Source organism: Cryptotermes secundus, unplaced genomic scaffold (genome assembly GCF_002891405.2).
Source record: "Cryptotermes secundus unplaced genomic scaffold, Csec_1.0 scaffold5876, whole genome shotgun sequence".
NCBI lineage: Eukaryota > Metazoa > Arthropoda > Insecta > Blattodea > Kalotermitidae > Cryptotermes > Cryptotermes secundus.
The window spans coordinates 10,598-30,192 of NW_019723070.1; the positions used below are offsets into that span (position 1 = coordinate 10,598).

At 39.7% G+C, this 19,595-nt stretch overlaps 1 protein-coding gene across 1 annotated transcript in view; it reads right to left on the reverse strand.

Annotated features, from left to right (window-relative positions):
- Window positions 1–18,805, reverse strand: part of LOC111861616 — a gene marked incomplete at its 3' end in the record, with an annotated part of 21,334 nt that extends 2,529 nt beyond the window's left edge. The window contains exons 1-7 of the mRNA XM_023846321.2: window positions 17,764–18,805; window positions 12,047–12,119; window positions 9,558–9,601; window positions 9,230–9,292; window positions 5,070–5,142; window positions 2,525–2,568; window positions 2,195–2,257 (exon numbers count right to left, since the gene is read on the reverse strand). Of these exons, the coding sequence (XP_023702089.1) occupies window positions 2,195–2,257; window positions 2,525–2,568; window positions 5,070–5,142; window positions 9,230–9,292; window positions 9,558–9,601; window positions 12,047–12,089 (330 nt within the window). The remainder of the gene's footprint in view (window positions 1–2,194; window positions 2,258–2,524; window positions 2,569–5,069; window positions 5,143–9,229; window positions 9,293–9,557; window positions 9,602–12,046; window positions 12,120–17,763) is intronic.
- Between the last annotated feature and the right edge of the window lie 790 nt (window positions 18,806–19,595).

Here is a 19,595-nt window from a genome sequence, read left to right on the forward strand (position 1 = left end):
TGGTTCTGTCGAAACTTGGTCTCTGTCATAAGGGAGTAACAGAGGCTGAGGGTCTTGAGGATAATATTTGGACCGAAGAGAGATGAAGTGACAGGAGGTAGGAGAGAACTGCTTAATGGGGAGCTTCGTAACTTGTCCTCTCCTCCAAGTAAAATTAGAACGATCAAATCAAGTAGGATGAGATGGGAAGGGCATATAGCACGAATGGGGGAGAAGAGGAATGCTTATAGGATATTGGTGGGAAAGCCAGAAGTAATACTTGAAAAGAACAGATAGCAGGCCTGTAGGCTATTTCGGACGAATAACATTAAGTTGGGAGCAATGTTACATGTACACCTATTGCTAGCAACGAGTTGCTAACTAGTTACAGCGAAGGCAAGATTCTTGGTAAGCAGTTCATTGCAATGTTACGCAACAATAGAGGAGGCCGTGTTTTCTGTTGGATAGCGATCACGTGATATGCGTTTACTGTAGGTCCGTAACTGTGCCGAAGTTTTATACGGGAGAGTGAAGTTCGTTTGCAGTTAGTCGTAGCTGAGAGACTGAGCCAAGGACACGAAGCCGTTATGGAAAGGAGTTTTGAGGATTTAGCTGTGAAATATTAATAGACGTTGAAGACATTTTGCGTAATGTAGTACTGTGATATCTGGAGTGTGATATTGCTAGTTCCTGTGTTTAACTGTGTTACGAGGAGGACTATGAGTGTATGTGTGTAACAGTGAATTATAAAGTGTAAATCAGCGAAAGCACTCTACTAATTTGAAGTAAGATAATTTGTAACCGAAGTGCCAAGGATTACAGTACAACTAGAACCCGTTATTTTCGTCACGCGTACTACCGTACATGCGATAATAAATATATAGGTTAATATCTGTCTTTCAACAAGGCCATGATAGCAACATTAAAAATAATTTTCTACTGAAAATCCATTATTGCTTTCTCATCTCGATCAATGGCACACATCCACAGCAACTGATACAGCGTCATTTGCGTGAGAATCAATCCCACAAAGTTCTTGTTTCTATCAACTGTACTGACTTTGAGAATTCACGTATGTACTATTTACACATTAAATTTTCCTTTACTTAATATAAATTAGTGCAAAACAAAGAGCTGCCAACATCTAACATGATTAAGCTTTTAAACACAGCAGCATGAAATGTGACGTCAGTCTGGTTTCAATGTGAACAGACGTTTAGGTCTGTACTTAGCCATAAATAAATATTTCTAAACCATTCTGAAAACCACACCTACATTAAAGTAAGCTTATATTGAAACTAACGAAGATAATGATGGCAGGAACAACAATAGAAATGGGCTAATAATCACTGCATGAACTATAGGAGGACAGTCTATAGATTTAGTGCATTTAAGTTGGACAACTTTGATAAAAGCATACAATGTGATGATTCTGGAATCGTACATAACGAATGGTTAATCCGTTTAAGGAAGATGTCCATTTTTTCAGTGAACAGAAATAAATGTCTGTTAATATTTTTGAGTTACTGTGAGATTCACAAAATAAATGTAATATATATATATGGTGTCCCAAGAGGAATATTCCAGACGGTGGGAGGATGTTCCTTATGTTAAATTATGCCGATATAACCCAAAACACCTATGTTCAAACTTGAACGGTTTCGGAGATAAGTGTGGTCTCCTGGCGGGTCCACGCACTGTACTTGTCAGGTGCCATGTCTTATGGACGTTTGTCCTTCAGTGTGGTAATGACTGCTCACACTAGCCGCATACACTCGCATACCAGAATGCGCAGGCAGCCCTGTTACGTTAGTGTTTGCCATTCATGTATCGTGTATAGTGCTTGGAACCCTAACAACAAATATAAAATTGTGTGCGAGTTTTTTTTGTAGTTTAATTTAATGGCTTCATGTCACTAACAAGTTAGTTTGTTATGAACATTATTAACATTACAGAAAGCACATATTCCTTCCAGTATTAATATGTATCAACAAGTGTGCAACAACTATCAAATTTCCACAATTCTCTGGCAATTATGTCCGTATCCATTCAACTTTGGACATAGTTGTTTTGGGTTATTTTGGCGTACTTTAACATAAAGAACACCCTCCCGAATTCAGGCTCATTCTTCCCGGGACACTCTGTATATAATTTGGCCCATTGCCTAAGGACAGTGATGCTTAATAAGTAAAGAATAAGTTGTCAAGGAACATACCGCGAAGTAAAAACAGGAGCTTGTTAACATCAGACTAGTTGTGATGATGAACGCTCGCTCCAGCTGGAACACAAACCAGTACAAGAGATATATAAGAATTAATTCTATTGGGAACTCATCTACTGATCAAGTGACTAAGTTTCTGAAAGATACCTTTCTAAATATATGGAAATTTATTATTTTCCAAATCCCTTCGAGGAAATTAGAATGAATCTCTCTCTCAGAAAACTTTTCAATACATCATTTAGCCAAAATTGTTATTGCTTTGTAGTGAGCTACTTAGAGACTAGCTAGAGTTTATGCATAAGGTATTGCTTTTCTGAAACTTACGTGTAATACTCCTTTTCCATAAATGTATCGCCAAATAATCAAAGCTGAAAATAATAAATACAATCACATGAGAATGCTACACAGATGCACAGATACACTCCAAATTTCTCACTTGTTACAGTAATGTCAATTTCTTCTCTTTAAATGAGCAGGGCAAGCCCAGGTAATTTCACAGGATGGCATCCCCGTAAAACTCAAAGCATTATTTCACTGCCTGTTTAGATGAGTGCAATCAAAGTAACTACACATACTGGCTCCCGAATATACGAAAAGTAGGATATTAATTCAAAAAAGCTAGCGGGAATTCTCTGAAATATAGAGCAGGCGTGGGGCAAATAGTGGAATGAGAACTGGTAGGAGAAACTGGAGCACCCAGAGAAAACCCTACCCAGTGCCACTTTCTCCGTCACAAATATTAAGAGGCATTTTTTTGGTCCGTACCCGGTGAAAGAAGATGGGTGAGCTAATAACTACCTGTGCTATGACACATTTAATATTTAATATCAAATTATGTACGCTAGCAACTGTGGATCCATTGTGTCCAAGGTTAGAATTACAGTATAAACAGTGTGCATTCAACTATCGATAGTCTCACTGGTGAAAGGGGATATCATATCTGTGGGTTATGAATCACACGACAATACGGGAAACATGTTACACATTAAATGTAACTCGACTATCAGGACGGGATATTCGCCAGTTCAATGGAAAGTCACGCAGATCACGTGGTTCCGGAATCTGGTAGACCGCGGCGGAAGCCAGCTCATATAGACCTATGAGCCTACTCCCAGTAAAGAACAGAATCTTTGAAAGAGCAGTACTCAAGAGATTACGCCAGGTAGTACAAGAAACCCGACTCCTTCCGGACAGAAACACTCTACCATAGAACAAGTATACTCGGAATTGCACAGATAGTAAGAGGAACTGTACTGCTATGCGGCGCTCCCAAACATCACACAAGCGTGTGATAAAGTATGGCACTCAGGCCTCTTGTTCAAAATCAGAGGAACCTTCCCTTTGCAGACTACTAAATATTGGAATCACATCTAAAGGGTCCCATACACGTACGAGTCTGGCTCGCGAGTCCGACTCGGCTCGAGTTCCAATGAGCCAGACTCATCCGTGTGTCTATCGCAAAGTAAGGAGTCAGCTCATGCACTTATGGTGAAATTTATTTAATTGAAGCTCTTCGAGCCAGACTCGTATGTGTATGGGTCCCTTAACGGATAGAACCTATCAAGAAAATTTCAAAGACGAAACCAAAAACATAAGGAAAACAAAGCTGACGTACCACAAGGAAGTGTCTCAGGACCTGTCCTATTTCTTATCTACGCAAGCGACCTCCTTACAACAGAGAACACAAAAACTGCTACCTTCGCGGATGTTACAGCAATCTTAGCTACCCATGAAGGTACAGCGATAGCCTCAATGAAACTCCAAGCCACAGTGAATAAACTTGATTAGGCGAAGGAATGGAGAATTAAAATAAATCAAAGCAAATCTACGCAGATTTCATTCATCCTACGCAAAGAAACCTGTCCGACCGTGCAAATGCACCATGTTGAACCACCCCAGAGAGAAGTGAAATATCTGGGCATGCATCTCGATAGAAGCCTGAGATGGCCAAAGCACATCAAAACCAAAAGGAAACAGCTCAACCAACGAAATCCTCCAGTGCTTTCAATGTAAGACCGTCCGACCCATCGGAACGCACCTTTGTACGTAAACAACCACAGGATCCATGAAGATCTGCAAACGAAAACAGTGCTCAGTGAAGTAAAGAAAGTGGAATACCAAATTCTTAAGAAAATTAGAAAAGCACACAAATGCACTAGCAGTGAACATGTTAGACAATAGCGAAACTACACATAGACTGAAAAGATACACCGTCCTAACTCTACAAGAGAGACCTGAGAATAACCCCAATACAAGAATTCAAATATCTAATTGGAAACAAAAGCGAGTATGAGTTACGCCACTGGGCATAATTCACTCACGAGCCAGTACATACTGAATATATATATTGATAGGACTCTGCAGATTATGTATAATGAATGGGTGAAAAGGATGGGGTCTTGGATCGGGAATAAAGGACTTCACAGCTACTATATGTACTTTACTATATTATGTATTATACATGTAAACCTGCAAACAAACAGAATATACTGACAATGGACGCACAGTGACTTCAACAAATGTAAGTTCTGTCCTCTCGTCAGAGAGGCCGACCCACAACGAAAAAACCGTAACTGTCTGTAAGTAACTAAGACTTGGTCATGAACCCCAGAGGGGGTCAGAAACCAAAATGGACGGACTGATCGATCTTCAGTCGCGATGTGTCTAGACTTTTATGTTATCTGTCAACGACCAGTGAAGACTATAACAAACAGGGAAGTTTTTGTGCGTGCCGTATTTATTTGTAGTGTGTGTAAATTAACGAGGTTATTATAATCATTTGTAGTTACGAGTCATAACTGTTCAGTAAATCAAGTAATAAATCCGAACCCAGTGTCTAGCCACTAACGCGTGACAATATGTTACTTACCAGTCACCTTCAGGACGGCTGACACAACTGCAATCGAAATCACCAAGATGATCCCCAGAAGAGTCACATTTGCCTGAAAAAAATGAATGGGAAAAATTGATTTATCTTTTATTACATTATCAACAAAGAAATCTACAAACTAGCAAGACTACAAAACAAAAAAATTGTAGTAGAACCTCCAGGAAAGGCCAAAGCGATCCCACAGTGCATGCGATGCCAACAATATGGTCATACAAGATCATATTGTAACAAACCGTATGTATGTGTAAAATGCGGTCGGTCTCACAGCACACAGAGCTGCAAAATTCTAGAAACACGCCTGCAAAATGTGTAGTCTGTGGAGGTGCATATCCAGCTAATTACAGAGGATGTGAATATTATCACAGTTTATTGAAATAAACAAATAGCACTAACAAGGGACTAAACATTCAACAGCCCGATGACGCTCCTTGGCCTCCCTTCCCAAGCCCCTCCATTCCAGCCTTTCCTGCGCTGCTCTCTTCCAGTTCCTTACGCCGATTAGCTTCTTCCCATCTTTTTCCACATCAATCCATCTAGTTCTTGGTTTCCCAGCACGTCTCCGACCGCCTATTTGTACTATATAACATTTTCTTCGGGATACGCTCCTTATCCATTCTCTGTACATGCCCAGCCCATTGCAATCTTTTTAAGCTTTATTGTCACTGAGATCTCTGGCTCCTTATATAATTTGTATAACTGTCTATTATATCTTATTCTCCATATCCAATTCTCTTTTATTGGTCCGTAAATCCGTCTCAGGATTTTCCTCTTGAAAGAATTAACGACTGATTCCTCTTTTTTGTTTAGCGGCCAACCCTCACATCCATAATAAAGCACCGGTCTCATCATTGTTTTATATATTTTTGTTTTAATCGCTCGGTGTATATCCTTTGGTGTAAAAACTGATAGTAACGATCAATATGCCGTATTCACTAGTCTTATTCTTCTTGATATTTCATGGTTTTCCTGGAATTTCGATCCCAAAAATATGAAGTCTTCAGCTATTTCTATCCCGTCCCGTTCCGTGTTAATTTCTCCAGTTTGCCTTGGATTCCTTCTGGGGTGTATCAGCATTTTAGTTCTATTTACATTCACCTCTAAGCCAGTTGTTTTTGCTATTGATTTTATTTCTTTATATGTCTCCTTCATTGCTCCTAGGGATCTCATTACTATAATAATATCATCTGCATACGCCATTATTTGCGTTTGTTTATACGCTATTGTATTCCTTGTGTCTACATTACATTTTCTCACCATATATTCCAATAGCAAGTTAAATAATGATGTTGCCAAATTATCTCCCTGTTTTAATCCTTGATTTGTCTTAAAGCATTCTGTTAAGTGGTTCTGGATTTTAACTTGATTGATTGTTTCTGTCATGGTTAAATTAATTATTTTACATAGTTTTGCTGAAATATCAAAAGTGAACATAATCATCTTTAATTTCTTCCTTATTATGGTATCATTAGCTTGTTTAAAATTTATGAAGCATAGGTATATATCTGTATTAAAATGGGAAGGTCGACGAAAACAAGGCAGGACATCACCTGCTAGCCTACGCTGATTATGTGATTCTGCTGGGTGATAACATAGATACATCACAGAGAAACAAAGAAGCTTTAACTGATGCTACTAAGAAGAGTGCTCTAGAACTGAAGGCAGAGAAATCAAAGTATATGTTGCTGTCTTGTCACCAGAATTTAGGGGAAGATCTTGACATAAAATTAGGTAACAGATGTTTTGAAAATGTGGCACAGTTCACATATTTGGGAAGAATTGTAACAAATCAAAACCTGATTCAAGAGCAAGTTATGAGGAGATTGAAATCGGGTAATGCTTGCTACCATTCAGTTCAGAAACTTCTGTCTACCCGTCTGCTGTCTAGAAACATAAAATTTAGGATATACAAAAATGAAAATTTGTCTGTGGTTCTGTCTGTGTGAAACTTGGTCTCTGTCATAAGGGAGTAACAGAGGCTGAGGGTCTTGAGGATAATATTTGGACCGAAGAGAGATGAAGTGACAGGAGGTAGGAGATAACTGCTTAATGGGGAGCTTCGTAACTTGTCCTCTCCTCCAAGTAAAATTAGAACGATCAACTCACGTAGGATGAGATGGAAAGGGCATATAGCACGAATGGGTGAGGAGAAGAATGCTAATAGGATATTGGTGGGGAAGCCAGAAGTAATACTTGAAAAGAACAGATAGCAGGCCTGTAGGCTATTTCGGACGAATAACATTAAGTTGGGAGCAATGTTACATGTACACCTATTGCTAGCAACGAGTTGCTAACTAGTTACAGCGAAGGCAAGATTCTTGGTAAGCAGTTCATTGCAATGTTACGCAACAATAGAGGAGGCCGTGTTTTCTGTTGGATAGCGATCACGTGATATGCGTTTACTGTAGGTCCGTAACTGTGCCGAAGTTTTATACAGCAGAGTGAAGATCGTTTGCAGTTAGTCGCAGCTGAGAGACCGAGCCAAGGACACGAAGCCGTTATGGAAAGGAGTTTTGAGGATTCAGCTGTGAAATATTAATAGACGTCGAAGACTTTATGCGTACTGTAGTACTGTGATATCTGGAGTGTGATATTGCTACTTTCTGTGTTTAACTGCGTTACGAGGAGAGGACTACTGTATGTGTGTAACAGCCAATTATAAAGTGTAAATCATCGAAAGCACTCTACTAATTTTTATTAAGATAAATTGTAACCGAAGTGCTAAGGAAACCAATCATCCAACTAGAACCCGTTATTTTCGTCACGCGTACTGCCCTACACGTGATAATAAATATATAGGGTAAAATCTGTCTTTCAACAAGGCCATGACAGCAACATTAAAACTAATTATCTACTGAAAATCCGTTAGTGCCTTCTCATCTCGATCAACGGCACACATCCACAGCAACTGATACAGAGTCATTTGCGTGAGAATCAATCCCACAAAGTTCTTGTTTCTATCAATTGTACCGACTTTGAGAGTTCACGTATGAACTGTTTACACATTAAATTTTTCCTTACTTAATGTAAATTAGTGCAAAACAAAGAACTGCCAAAATCTAACATGTTTATGCTTTTAAACACAGCAGCATGAAATGTGAAGTCAGTCTGGTTTCAATGTGAACAGACGTTTAGGTCTTTACTTAGCCATAAATAAATATTTCTAAACCATTCTGAAACCCACACGTACATTAAATTAAGCTTACATTGAAAATAACAACGATAATGATGGCAGGAACAACAATAGAAATGGGCTAATAATAACTGCATCATCTATAGGAGGATAGTATATAGATTTAGTGCATTTAAGTTGGACAACTTTGATAAAAGTATACAATGTGATGATTCTGGAACCGTGCATACCGAATGGTTAGTTCGTTTAAGGAAGTTGTCCATTTTTTCTAGTGAACAGAAATAAATGTCTGTTAATATTTTTGAGTTACTGTAAGATTCACAAAATAAATGTAATATATATATATATATATATATATGGTGTCCCAAGAGGAATATTCCAGACGGTGGGAGGATGTTCCTTATGTTAAATTATGCCGATATAACCCAAAACACCTATGTCCAAACTTGAACGGTTACGGAGATAAGTGTGGTCTTCTGGCGGTTCCAGGCACTGTACCTGTCAGCTGACATATTTTATCGATGTTTGTCCTTCAGTGTGGTGATGACGGCTCACACTAGCCGCATACACTCGCATACTAGAATGTGCAGGCAGCCGTGTTACGTTAGTGTCTGCCATTCCTGTGTCATGTATAGTGCTTGGAACCCTAACGACAAATATGAAATGGTGTTCGAATTTGTTTTGTAGTTCAATTAAATGGCTTCATGTCACTAATAATTTAGATTGTTACGTACATTTTAACATTACAGAAACAACATATTCCTTCTATTTTTAATATGTATCAACAATGGTGTAACATCTAACAAATTTTAACAATTCTCTTGCAATTATCTCCGTAAACGTTTAACTTTGGACATAGGTGTTTTGGGTTATATTGGCATACTTTAACTTAAGGAACACCCTCCCGAAATCTGGCACATTCTCCCTGGCACACCCTGTATATATTTCGGCACATTGCCTAGAGGCAGTAATGCTTAATAAGTAAAGAATCAGTTGTCAGGGAACTTACCACGACGTAAAAGAAATATCCTGTTACCAGGAACACTGCAGCGATGATAAATGCACGCTCCAGCTGGAAAAAAACCAGTAGAAGAAATGTATAAGAATTAATTCTATTGGGAACTCATCTACTGATCAAGTGACTAAATTTCTGAAGATACCTTTCTAAATATATGGAAATTTATTATTTTCCAAATCCTTTCGAGGAAATTTGAATGAATCTCTCTCTCAGAAAACTTTCCAATGCATCATTTACCCAAAATTGTTATTGCTTTGTAGTTGGCTACTTAGACATTAGGTAGAGGTTATGCATAAATCATCGCTTTTCTGAAACTTACCTTTAATCCTTCATTATCGTATATGAAATGCCATGCAATCAAAGCTGAAAAATAATAAATAAAACGATATGAGAATGCTACACAGATGCACATTTACACTCCAAATATCTCAATTGTTACAGTAATGCTAATTTCTTCTGTTTAAAAGCGTAGGGAATGCCCAGGCAATTTCATAGCATGACAATCCCGTAAAACCCACGGCGCTATTTCACTTCCTGTTTAGATGAGTGCAATCGAAAGTAACTACACGTACTGGCTCCCAATTACACGAAAAGTCGGATATTAATTCAAAAATTTCAAAATTCTCTGAAATATAGAGTAGGCATGGGGCAAATGGTGGAATGAGAACTTGTAGGAGAAACTGGAGCACACAGAGAAACCCCTGCCCAGTGCCACTTTGTCCGTCACAAACATTAAGAGGCATTTTCTGGGATGGAACCCGGTGAAAGAACATGGGTGAGATACTAACCACCTGTGTTATGACACAGTCTACTCTAACCCATATTTAATATCAAATTATGTATGCTAGCAACTGTGGATCCATTGTTTTTTGCTTAGAATTACAGTATAAACAGTGTGCATTCATCTATTGATAGTGTCATTGGTGAAAGGGGATATCGTATCTGTGGGTTATGAATCACACAACAGTACGCGCAACATGTTACACATTAAATGTAACTCGACTATCAGGACAGGATATTCGCCAGTTCAATGGAAAGTCACGCAGATCACGTGGTTCCGGAATCTGGTAGACCGCGGCGGAAGCCAGCTCATATAGACCTACGAGCCTACTCCCAGTAAAGTACAAAATCTCGAAAGAGCAGTACTCAAGAGATTACGCCAGGTTGTAGAAGAAACCCGACTCCTCCCGGACAGAGACACTCTACCATAGAACAAGTATACTCGGAATTGCACAAATAAAAAGAGGAACTGTACTGCTATGCGGCGATCCCAGACATCACACAAGCGTATGATAAAGTATGGCACGCAGGCCTCTTGTTCAGAATCAGAGAAACCTTCCCTATGCAGACTACTGAATATTGGAATCACATCCAAATGGGCCCATACACGTATGAGTCTGGTTCACGAGTCTGACTCGGCTCAAGTTCCAATGAGCCAGACTCGTCCGTGTGTCTGTCGCAAAGTTGGGAGTCAGTTCATGCACTAATGAGATGGACCCTCTCAAGAAAAATTCAAAGACGAAACCAAAAACTTAAGAAAAACAAAAGCAGATGTACCACAAGGAAGTGTCTCAGGACCTGTCATATTTCTTATCTATGAAAGCGTCCTCCTGACGTCAGACAACACATCAACTGCCACCTTCGCGGATGTTACAGCAATCTTAGCCACACATGAAGGTCCAGCTATAGCCTCAGTGAAACTCCAAGCCACCGTGAATAAGATTAGGGGAAGAAATGTAGAATTAAAATAAATCGAAGCAAATATACGAAAATTACATTAATCCTACACAACCAAACCTGCCCGATCGTGCAAATGCACCATTTTGAACCACCCCACAGAGAAGTGAAATATCTGGGCATGCATCTCGATAGAAGCATGAGATGAGAAAAGCACATCATCACCAAAAGGAAAGAGTTCAACCATCGAAATCCTCCAGTGCTTTCAATGGAAGACCCTCCGACACATTGGAACGCACCTTTGTACGTAAACAACCACAGGATCCATGAAGATCTGCAAATGAAAACAGTGCTCAGTGAAGTAAAGAAAGTGGAATACCAAATTCTTAAGAAAATTAGAAAAGCACACAAATGCACTAGCAGTGAACATGTTAGACAATAGCGAAACTACACATAGACTGAAAAGATACACCGTCCTAACTCTACAAGAGAGACCCGAGTATAACCCCAATACAAGAATTCAAATGATATCTAATTGAAAACAAAAGCGAGTATGAGTTACGCCACTGGGCATAATTCACTCGCGAGCCAGTACATACTGAATATATATATTGATAGGACTCTGCAGATTATGTATAATGAATGGGTGAAAAGGATGGGATCTTGGATTGGGAATTAAGGACTTCACAGCTGCTATATATGTTATTACATTATGTACTATACATGTAAACCTGCAAACAATCAGAATATACTGACAATAGACGGACAATGACTTCGACAAATGTGAGATCTGTCCTCTCATTAGAGAGGCCGACCCATATCAAAAAAACCGTAACTGTCTGTAAGTAACTAAGACTTGGTCATGAACCCCAGAGGGGTTCAGAAATCAAAACAGACGGACTGACCGATCGTCGGTCGCGATGTGACTTGACTTTGATGTTACCTAGCAACTACCAGTGAAGACTATAACAAACTGCGAAGTTTTTGTGTGTGCCCTATTTATTTGGAGTGTGTGTAAATTAATGAGATTATTATAATCATTTGTAGTTACGAGTCATAACTGTTCAGTAAATCAAGTAATAAATCCAAACCCAGTGTCTAATCACTAACACGTGACAATATGTTACTTACCAGTCACATGCAGGACAGCTGACACAGCTAAAATCAGAATCATCAGCAGGATGCCGAGAAGAGTCAAATTTGCCTGAAACAATGTATGGAAAAATTGATTTATCTTTTATTACACTATCAACAAAGAAATCTACAAACTAGCAAGACTACAAAACAAAACAATTGTAGTAGAACCTCCAGGAAAGGCCAAAGCGATCCCACAGTGCATGCGATGCCAACAATATGGCCATACAAGATCATATTGTAACAAACCGTATGTATGTGTAAAATGCGGTCAGTCCCACAGCACACAGAGCTGACAAAATTCTAGAAACACGCCTGCAAAATGTGTAGTCTTTGGAGGTGCACATCCGTCTAATTACAGAGGATGTGAATATTATCACAGTTTATTGAAGCAACCAAATAATACTAACAATAGACTAAACATCCAACACCACGCACTAACTCAAAGTCAACCAGCTCAGTTACAACCAGGAATCACTTATTCAGGAGCCCTTAGAGGGAAGAGAAACCAAGAACAAAACATCACATACTTGGGTGAAGCAAGGGAAAATACTGGCACGTGTTTCATTACTGAAAACGCTGTTCGCATTGTTAATTGGTTTATTTAAGAACCTTCAAGTATCGGCTACAATTAATTATAATAATGTTGCTGGGGTTCACAATTTATAACCCTATTCGCAATAATCTGTTTACACTTTTGTGGGGTTTCACACTTTATAAACCTAGTCGCGATAATCTCTTCACTCTGCCTTCAGTCGTCTACATTATTCACAATACGGGAGCTACGTAAGTGTCCCTGTATCACACACTCCAAATTACGGAATTACACACACGTCCGGTTCTTCTTTCCGCGAACGCTGCTATACTCCAACTGTGGGCTGCTGCCTTGAGAACTGGTTCACTGCTGACTTGAGAACTAACTTCAGCGGCTGGTGCACTTTAATGAACTGCGGCGGCTCTGTAGTTCCTTTATACAGCCGCAGTGCTTGCCTGTTACATAATGAGTTGCGCTGTTGTCTGACGCTGTGTCGTCACCGCGGGGTGAGGGTGGTGATGCCCTCCATTGCGCAACATATCACAATATTAACAACCCGAATACAACTAATTTGTTAACCAAATTTCTTGAAGAATTTTAGCAATGTTGCAACAACTCACCCAACAAAAGAGCATTGTATCAACGTTAATATCTAAAATCAATTAAATTCCTCAGAATTGCACTATGGATCGCCGACGGCCTTCTGCAGCAAAAATATGAACTAGAGATATTCCTTCAACACAACTTCATAGACATTATGCTGATAAGTGAAACTCATTTCACTGATAGATCTTACTTCAATATACCAAAGTATTTAACCTACTCCACTAATCATCCCGACACTACAGCACATGGAGGAACTGCTATATTAATAAAAAGATCCATTAAGCATAATGAGCTCCCCAAGTACAAATTAAATCACCTACAGGCCCCAGTGATAAAAGTAAAGATGACCCTATACGAGTTAACTGTTGCTGCAGTTTACTGTCTACCAAAACATATCACCAAAAAAGAGAACTTTAATGATTTCTGGGACGCATATTTGTAGCAGGCGGAGATTATAATGGCAAGAACACATTGTGGGGATCTCGTCAAAAAAGACCAGAAGCAGAGAATTATGGAAAACACTACAAGAGCAAAAATATTTGCACTTGTCATCAAGCACGTCGACATATTGACCAACAAATCCCAACAAAATCCCTGACCTCTTGGCCTTCTTCGTTACTAATGGAATTTCTTCAGAGTACATGTATGTGGTACGCAGTCTCGATCTCTCTTCAGATCACACACCAATTATAGCCACTGTCATTAGTCATGCTANCGCTTTTCACAAAACACCAAGAAGTAAACTGCACAACAACAACAACAACAACAACAACAACAACAAACAAATTGGGAAAAATACAGGATGAAACTACAAGAAGATATAAATCTAAATGTGAGACTCAAGAGCCCAATAGAAATCGACAGCGCACTAACCTCTCTATTCAACACTATAAAACAGGCAACCCAAGATGCTACACCTAAGATCACCTTCGAAAATAACACAAGGAATGTTCCAATTGAAATTAAAAACTCATAGCTGAGAAGAACAAGAACAAGAGGAAGGCGGAGAAGTCAAGTACCAATAGATAAAACAACATATAACCATATAAGTAACAGGCTGAAGTGTAAAATTAAAGAGGCAAGAGAAAGATCCATCTCTAACCATACAACCAGCCTCAACAGATATGACAATACCATCTGGAAACTCAAAGACATCCTATAAGAAATGAAATTGCGCCGCAAACATTGTGGGCAAGAAGTGATGAAGTAGAAGCTGCTATGTTTGCTGAATATCTTGCTACAGTTTTTACACCATATGATGACCAGACTGATAAAGAAATAGAAAGGCAAATATCTGAAAATATCAGCGTTATGGTACCAGAAATAAAATTTGTTACAGTTAAAGAAGTGCAAAACGTAATAGCATTCCTAAATTCAGGAAAAGCACCTGGCAATGACGAAGTGACTCCAATAATGTTAAAAGAAATGTCAAGAAAAGTGTTCGTACTTCTCACATACATATTTAATGCTATTCTCAAACATAAATACTGGCCAAACCAGCTAAAAACAGCAGAAATAATCCCGATCCCCAAACCAGGCAAAAATATTAATAGTGTGTCATCCTATCGTCCTATAAGTTTATTACCCATCATATCTAAACTCCTCGAAAGATTTCTCTTAAAAAGAATAAGGTCTGACCCAAATACAGAAGAATGGATACCATCACATCAATTTGGTTTTAGAGAAAACCACTCCACTGTACAGCAGATACACAGAATAACACACAAAATACACCAAGCATTAGAAAATAGAGAATACTGCACATCAGTCTTCCTCGATGCATGTTCAAGCCTTTGATAAAGTATGGTATCCACGACTACTGTACAAAATAAAAAATATCTCCCCATCACTTATTTCCACTTACTATAATCCTATATAAAAGGCAGAGAGTTCAGAACGAGAATCAATGATAGCATATCTAACAATTATGCAATAAAATCAGGTGTACCACAAGGCAGTGTCTTAGGCCCACCACTTTATTTACCGTATATAGCAGACCTACCAGTCAATGCCAACACAAAAATGGGCACATTTTCGGATGATACCGTGATCCTCTCGGCCAACACAGATCCAGCAATAGCTACCTTCTCTTTGCAAAATCATCTAACTCAAATACAAGAGTGGACAAATACATGGAAAATAAAAATCAACGAAACCAAGTCACTGCAAGTAAACTTCAGTCTAAGAAGAGAACAATGTCCTGCAGTTTTTTAATAACATAGAAATATCTGAATCAGCCAGCACAAAATACTTAGGTATTCATCGAGACAACCATCTAACCTGGAAGGAACACATTAATAAAAAACGCAAACAGATTGATTTAAAAATCAGAGAGATGCATTGGTTAATTGGAAGAAATTCCAGGCTCTCATTAGAGAACAAAATCTTACTTTACAAAACAACAATAAAACCAATTTGGGTATATGGAGTGGAAATATGGGGATGTGCTAGCAAAACCAATATTTCCATAATCCAAAGATGTCAGTCAAAGATACTACGTATGATTACTAACGCCCCACGGTATGTTTCCAATATAACACTCCATGAAGACCCGAAAGTGCCGCTAGTAAAGGAAGTCATAATAGGGAAAAGCACAAGATACCTCAACAAAACAGAAGGACATGAGAACGTACTAATTCAACCGTTACTGGAACCACACAATGGACCAAGACTAAAAAGGAATTGGCCAGACGACCTGAGAGAGGGTTAACGAGGACTTATCTCTGGATAAGCCCTCTCCACGTCACGGGGAATGCTACAGCTAATTAGCTTATAGAATCAAATGTAATTCTGATTGCTAATATTATCTAAATAAAAAAAGTCTTTTATTACCAGGCAACAAATCGAGATTCTTCCGTCATTTCGCCTGTAAGTATGTTTAATCGTGAGAAATTATTTTCCATTTTCATCTCACTTGCGAGGCCTTTGCAGAAATGGCCTTGAATGACTCCATAAATGATTATCCGAGAACCGTATAAGGATTTCAGTTTATCTGTCATTTTCTCGGAAAGGCATGGTCAACACCGGATGAATAAGTAGGTTTATTCGGAGGCGTCGCCAAGAAATACAAATTACATTGACAAAGAATTTCAGAGCAGATTAAATTCGGAGAATATTTCTAGTATGTCGGCACTAATCTGTTTGGTCATGGCGGCAGCACAACTGGAAGCAGGGGACGGCTGTTTGTGTTTTGGAACTTGTATCGAGCACCAATTCTTGTTGTTGGGGGCGGGGGAGGTTACTGCCATCATGGATAAGGTCGCTGACGATGTTGCAGTGGGTCGGGTTGTAGCCGTTCTCAAGGGTATATTCAACAAAGCAGCCGTGCCGCATCTTTAAGAGACTAGTGATTCTCCGGAGAACCAATTCATGAGCCTGTTTCCCCTCCCCTTTGTGGTCATGAGATCCGCAGAGAGTGACGATACGTTTTCTTGTTGCTCTATCCATCACATGTGGACAAGGTGTGAAGTGTAGACATTGCTTTGCAGGTGAACGTACCATCAGCACTTATCCTACCCCAGCCCCATGGTCCACTGGTGATTTCGTGGTAAGTTCGCAAGGATCACCAGAGGTACCAATTTTAGCAAGGAAAAAGTGTCTTCTGTTCGAGCCTTGCAAAGTGGTTCAGTTCAGATTTCAGTGTGGAGCGTTAGCCAGAAGGCAACAACATGACCACGGAAGTTGAAGAATCTCCATTGTTAAGATTCGTTACAGGAAACGTCTAGTGAAAACACTATAGAGGAATGGCCATTGTTGGGAACTGTTAAGAGACACTTTGATACGAGTGGGAAGTCTGCGAGTTTGATTTCCGATTAGGTTATTGGATTTAAAAATTGACATAATAATTTCGGATGCACTATGGCAGTGCGGTTCGCCTCAGCTCTTAACAGAAATTAATACCAGGAATCTACTTGGGAGGTAAAGGAGGCCGGTTCGTAAGGCTGACGACCTCACCGCCATCAGTGAGCCGATTGTCTAAAAATATGTGAGCCTCGACGTCTCACAAACCTATGGGCCTCCACGACCTGTTACAGAGATAGCTTTACCTTTTCTTTCACCTTACTAAGTGACGACTTTTGAAAGCAGACTAAGAAGACTTGGTGTGGAGATATTTGTTGTGCAGAAATCAGTAAGAGTGTTAGTTATTTTTAGTTACAACCCCTAAGTGGTCAATACATCTATTCAACAAAACCAACCCCTTTCTATAGTCACTAATAAATGTGACAATCTAATTTTTATAATATGTGAATCGTAATTTTTATATATTTCTTCTGATGGAGAAATGTAACCGATCGTAACACATTTGTATACTAATTCCCACCACTAAATATCAGTGCAAATATCTATCAGAAGTTGCTTGCAGTATGAGAGGTAAGTTACATACCCTGCATTCGTTTGTGAGTTTGGGAAATGGACTGATAAAGATCGTATCACATGCTCTTGCAAATTTCTAACTGTAATATACTGGGTGTTTCAAAAAGAGCTTTATAAATTTGAAATCTTATATAAAGTTATACAGAGGGCATACACAACATTTTTAACTGTCATAATGTAGCAAAAACGCCGAGTTTACCTCGAATAGTTATGGTTCAATGTGACTTCCATTGGTAATGCGGCAGACGTCCCACCTGTAGTCAGTCTCTTGCCACACGCTACGTAGCATCTCTGGCGTCACTTCTGCAACTGAGGCAGTAATTCGAGTTCGGAGTTCAACGACATCTGCAGGCAAAGATGGTATGAACACTCGATCTTTAACGAACCCCATAAGAAAAGATCCAGGGGAGTGAGATCCGGGGAACTAGGTGGCCATGCTATCGGAGCCGCACTACCAATCCACCGACCTGGGAAACTGGCGTTGAGGTACTCGCGCACTTCTCCAAGGTAATGAGGGGGCGCGCCGTCTTGCTGGAAGTGAATGCGCCCTTCTTGGTCATCTTCGTCTAACTGTAGAATGAGGAACTCTTGGAGCATGTTCAGATATACGATACCGGCATTGGGCATCTCCATGAAGAAGAAGGGGCCGTACACTCTTTCTTTACTGAGGGCGCAAAACACGTTCACCTTGCGCTATCACGAACATGTTCCAGGGAGACACGTGGATTTTGGCTGCCCCAGATCCTGCAGTGACATGACAGTGACATCCGCTGACATGAAACGTGCTCTCATCGCTGGAAATTATGGAGTCCAGAAACTTCTCATCGTCTTGTATCCGATGAAACATCTGCATACAGAATTCCTTACGAACATCTGCATCCCGTAAGGTGTTGAACGATGGATAATGCGTACGCTTTTAAGTGTAAACGTTTTGGTAACACTCGCCACACAGTAACATTTGGAATACCAGTTTCCCGAGACGCACATCGCGTTGACTTTCGTGGACTTCGAACGAAGTTCTCCCTAATCTGTTCCACTGTAGCGTCAGAAAACACGTGGCCGACCGGGTGGCTTGTCATGGCGCACAGAACATCCGGTCTGAACAAAATTCTTGTGCCAGGAGTAAATTGTAGGCCTACTGGGAGGTTCCTTGCGATGCTGAGTGCGAAATATCCTTTGAACTTGTGTATCAAGCTTCGTTTCTTCGAACCAAAAAACACAACGAGCACGCTCCGCATATGTGAAAGTAGCCATCTTGATTTCAACTGAGGGAGCGCTCGCGGTGGCGGTATTAGGTACTACAGTATCACGTGCGTGAAACTCTGTTTTTTGCTACATTATGACAGTTCAAAGCGTTGTTTATACCCTCTGTATAAATTTATATAAACTTTATAAAAATGTAAAGCTTTTTTTTAAACATTCTGTATATTCAAGCGCCGCTTAATTTTGCGAGACTTGAGCGTGTGCCATGCACCAGGGTCTACCCTACTTGTTTATTCTGTGTCCGCCTTTTCCAGTATTGAGGAGTCTACACTTCGTAATTCTTTGTGAATACAAAGTAATAGGTCGATATGCGGGGACCGGTTTTTATGGCCCACCCCTTACATGCTCCTTACGGCTGAAACTCATACTCTTCTTTATGGACGACGAATTAAGGGAAGTTTTGCGTAGGATGAGAAAATACGACTTAGAACTGCAACCTGATAAATGTGAAGTAGCATTTTTATAACATGTAATTAAGACGGTGTAAAACCTGATAAGAAATAGGTAGAAGCTGTCAGGAATTTCCCAGTTCCCACATCCACATGGACGCTAAAAAGCTTCTTATGTTTGGCAGGCTACTGCTCACGGTTTTTGTCCAATTTTAGCAAATAGCTGAACCCTTGACACAATTGTTGAAAAAGAACACGCCTTATGTGTGGGATGATAAAACGGACAAGGCTTTCAATACCTTAAAGGAATGCGTAATAACTGAACCGTTGCTTCAGTACTCTGATTTCACGCGACCTTTCTTGCTAACTACAGATGCGA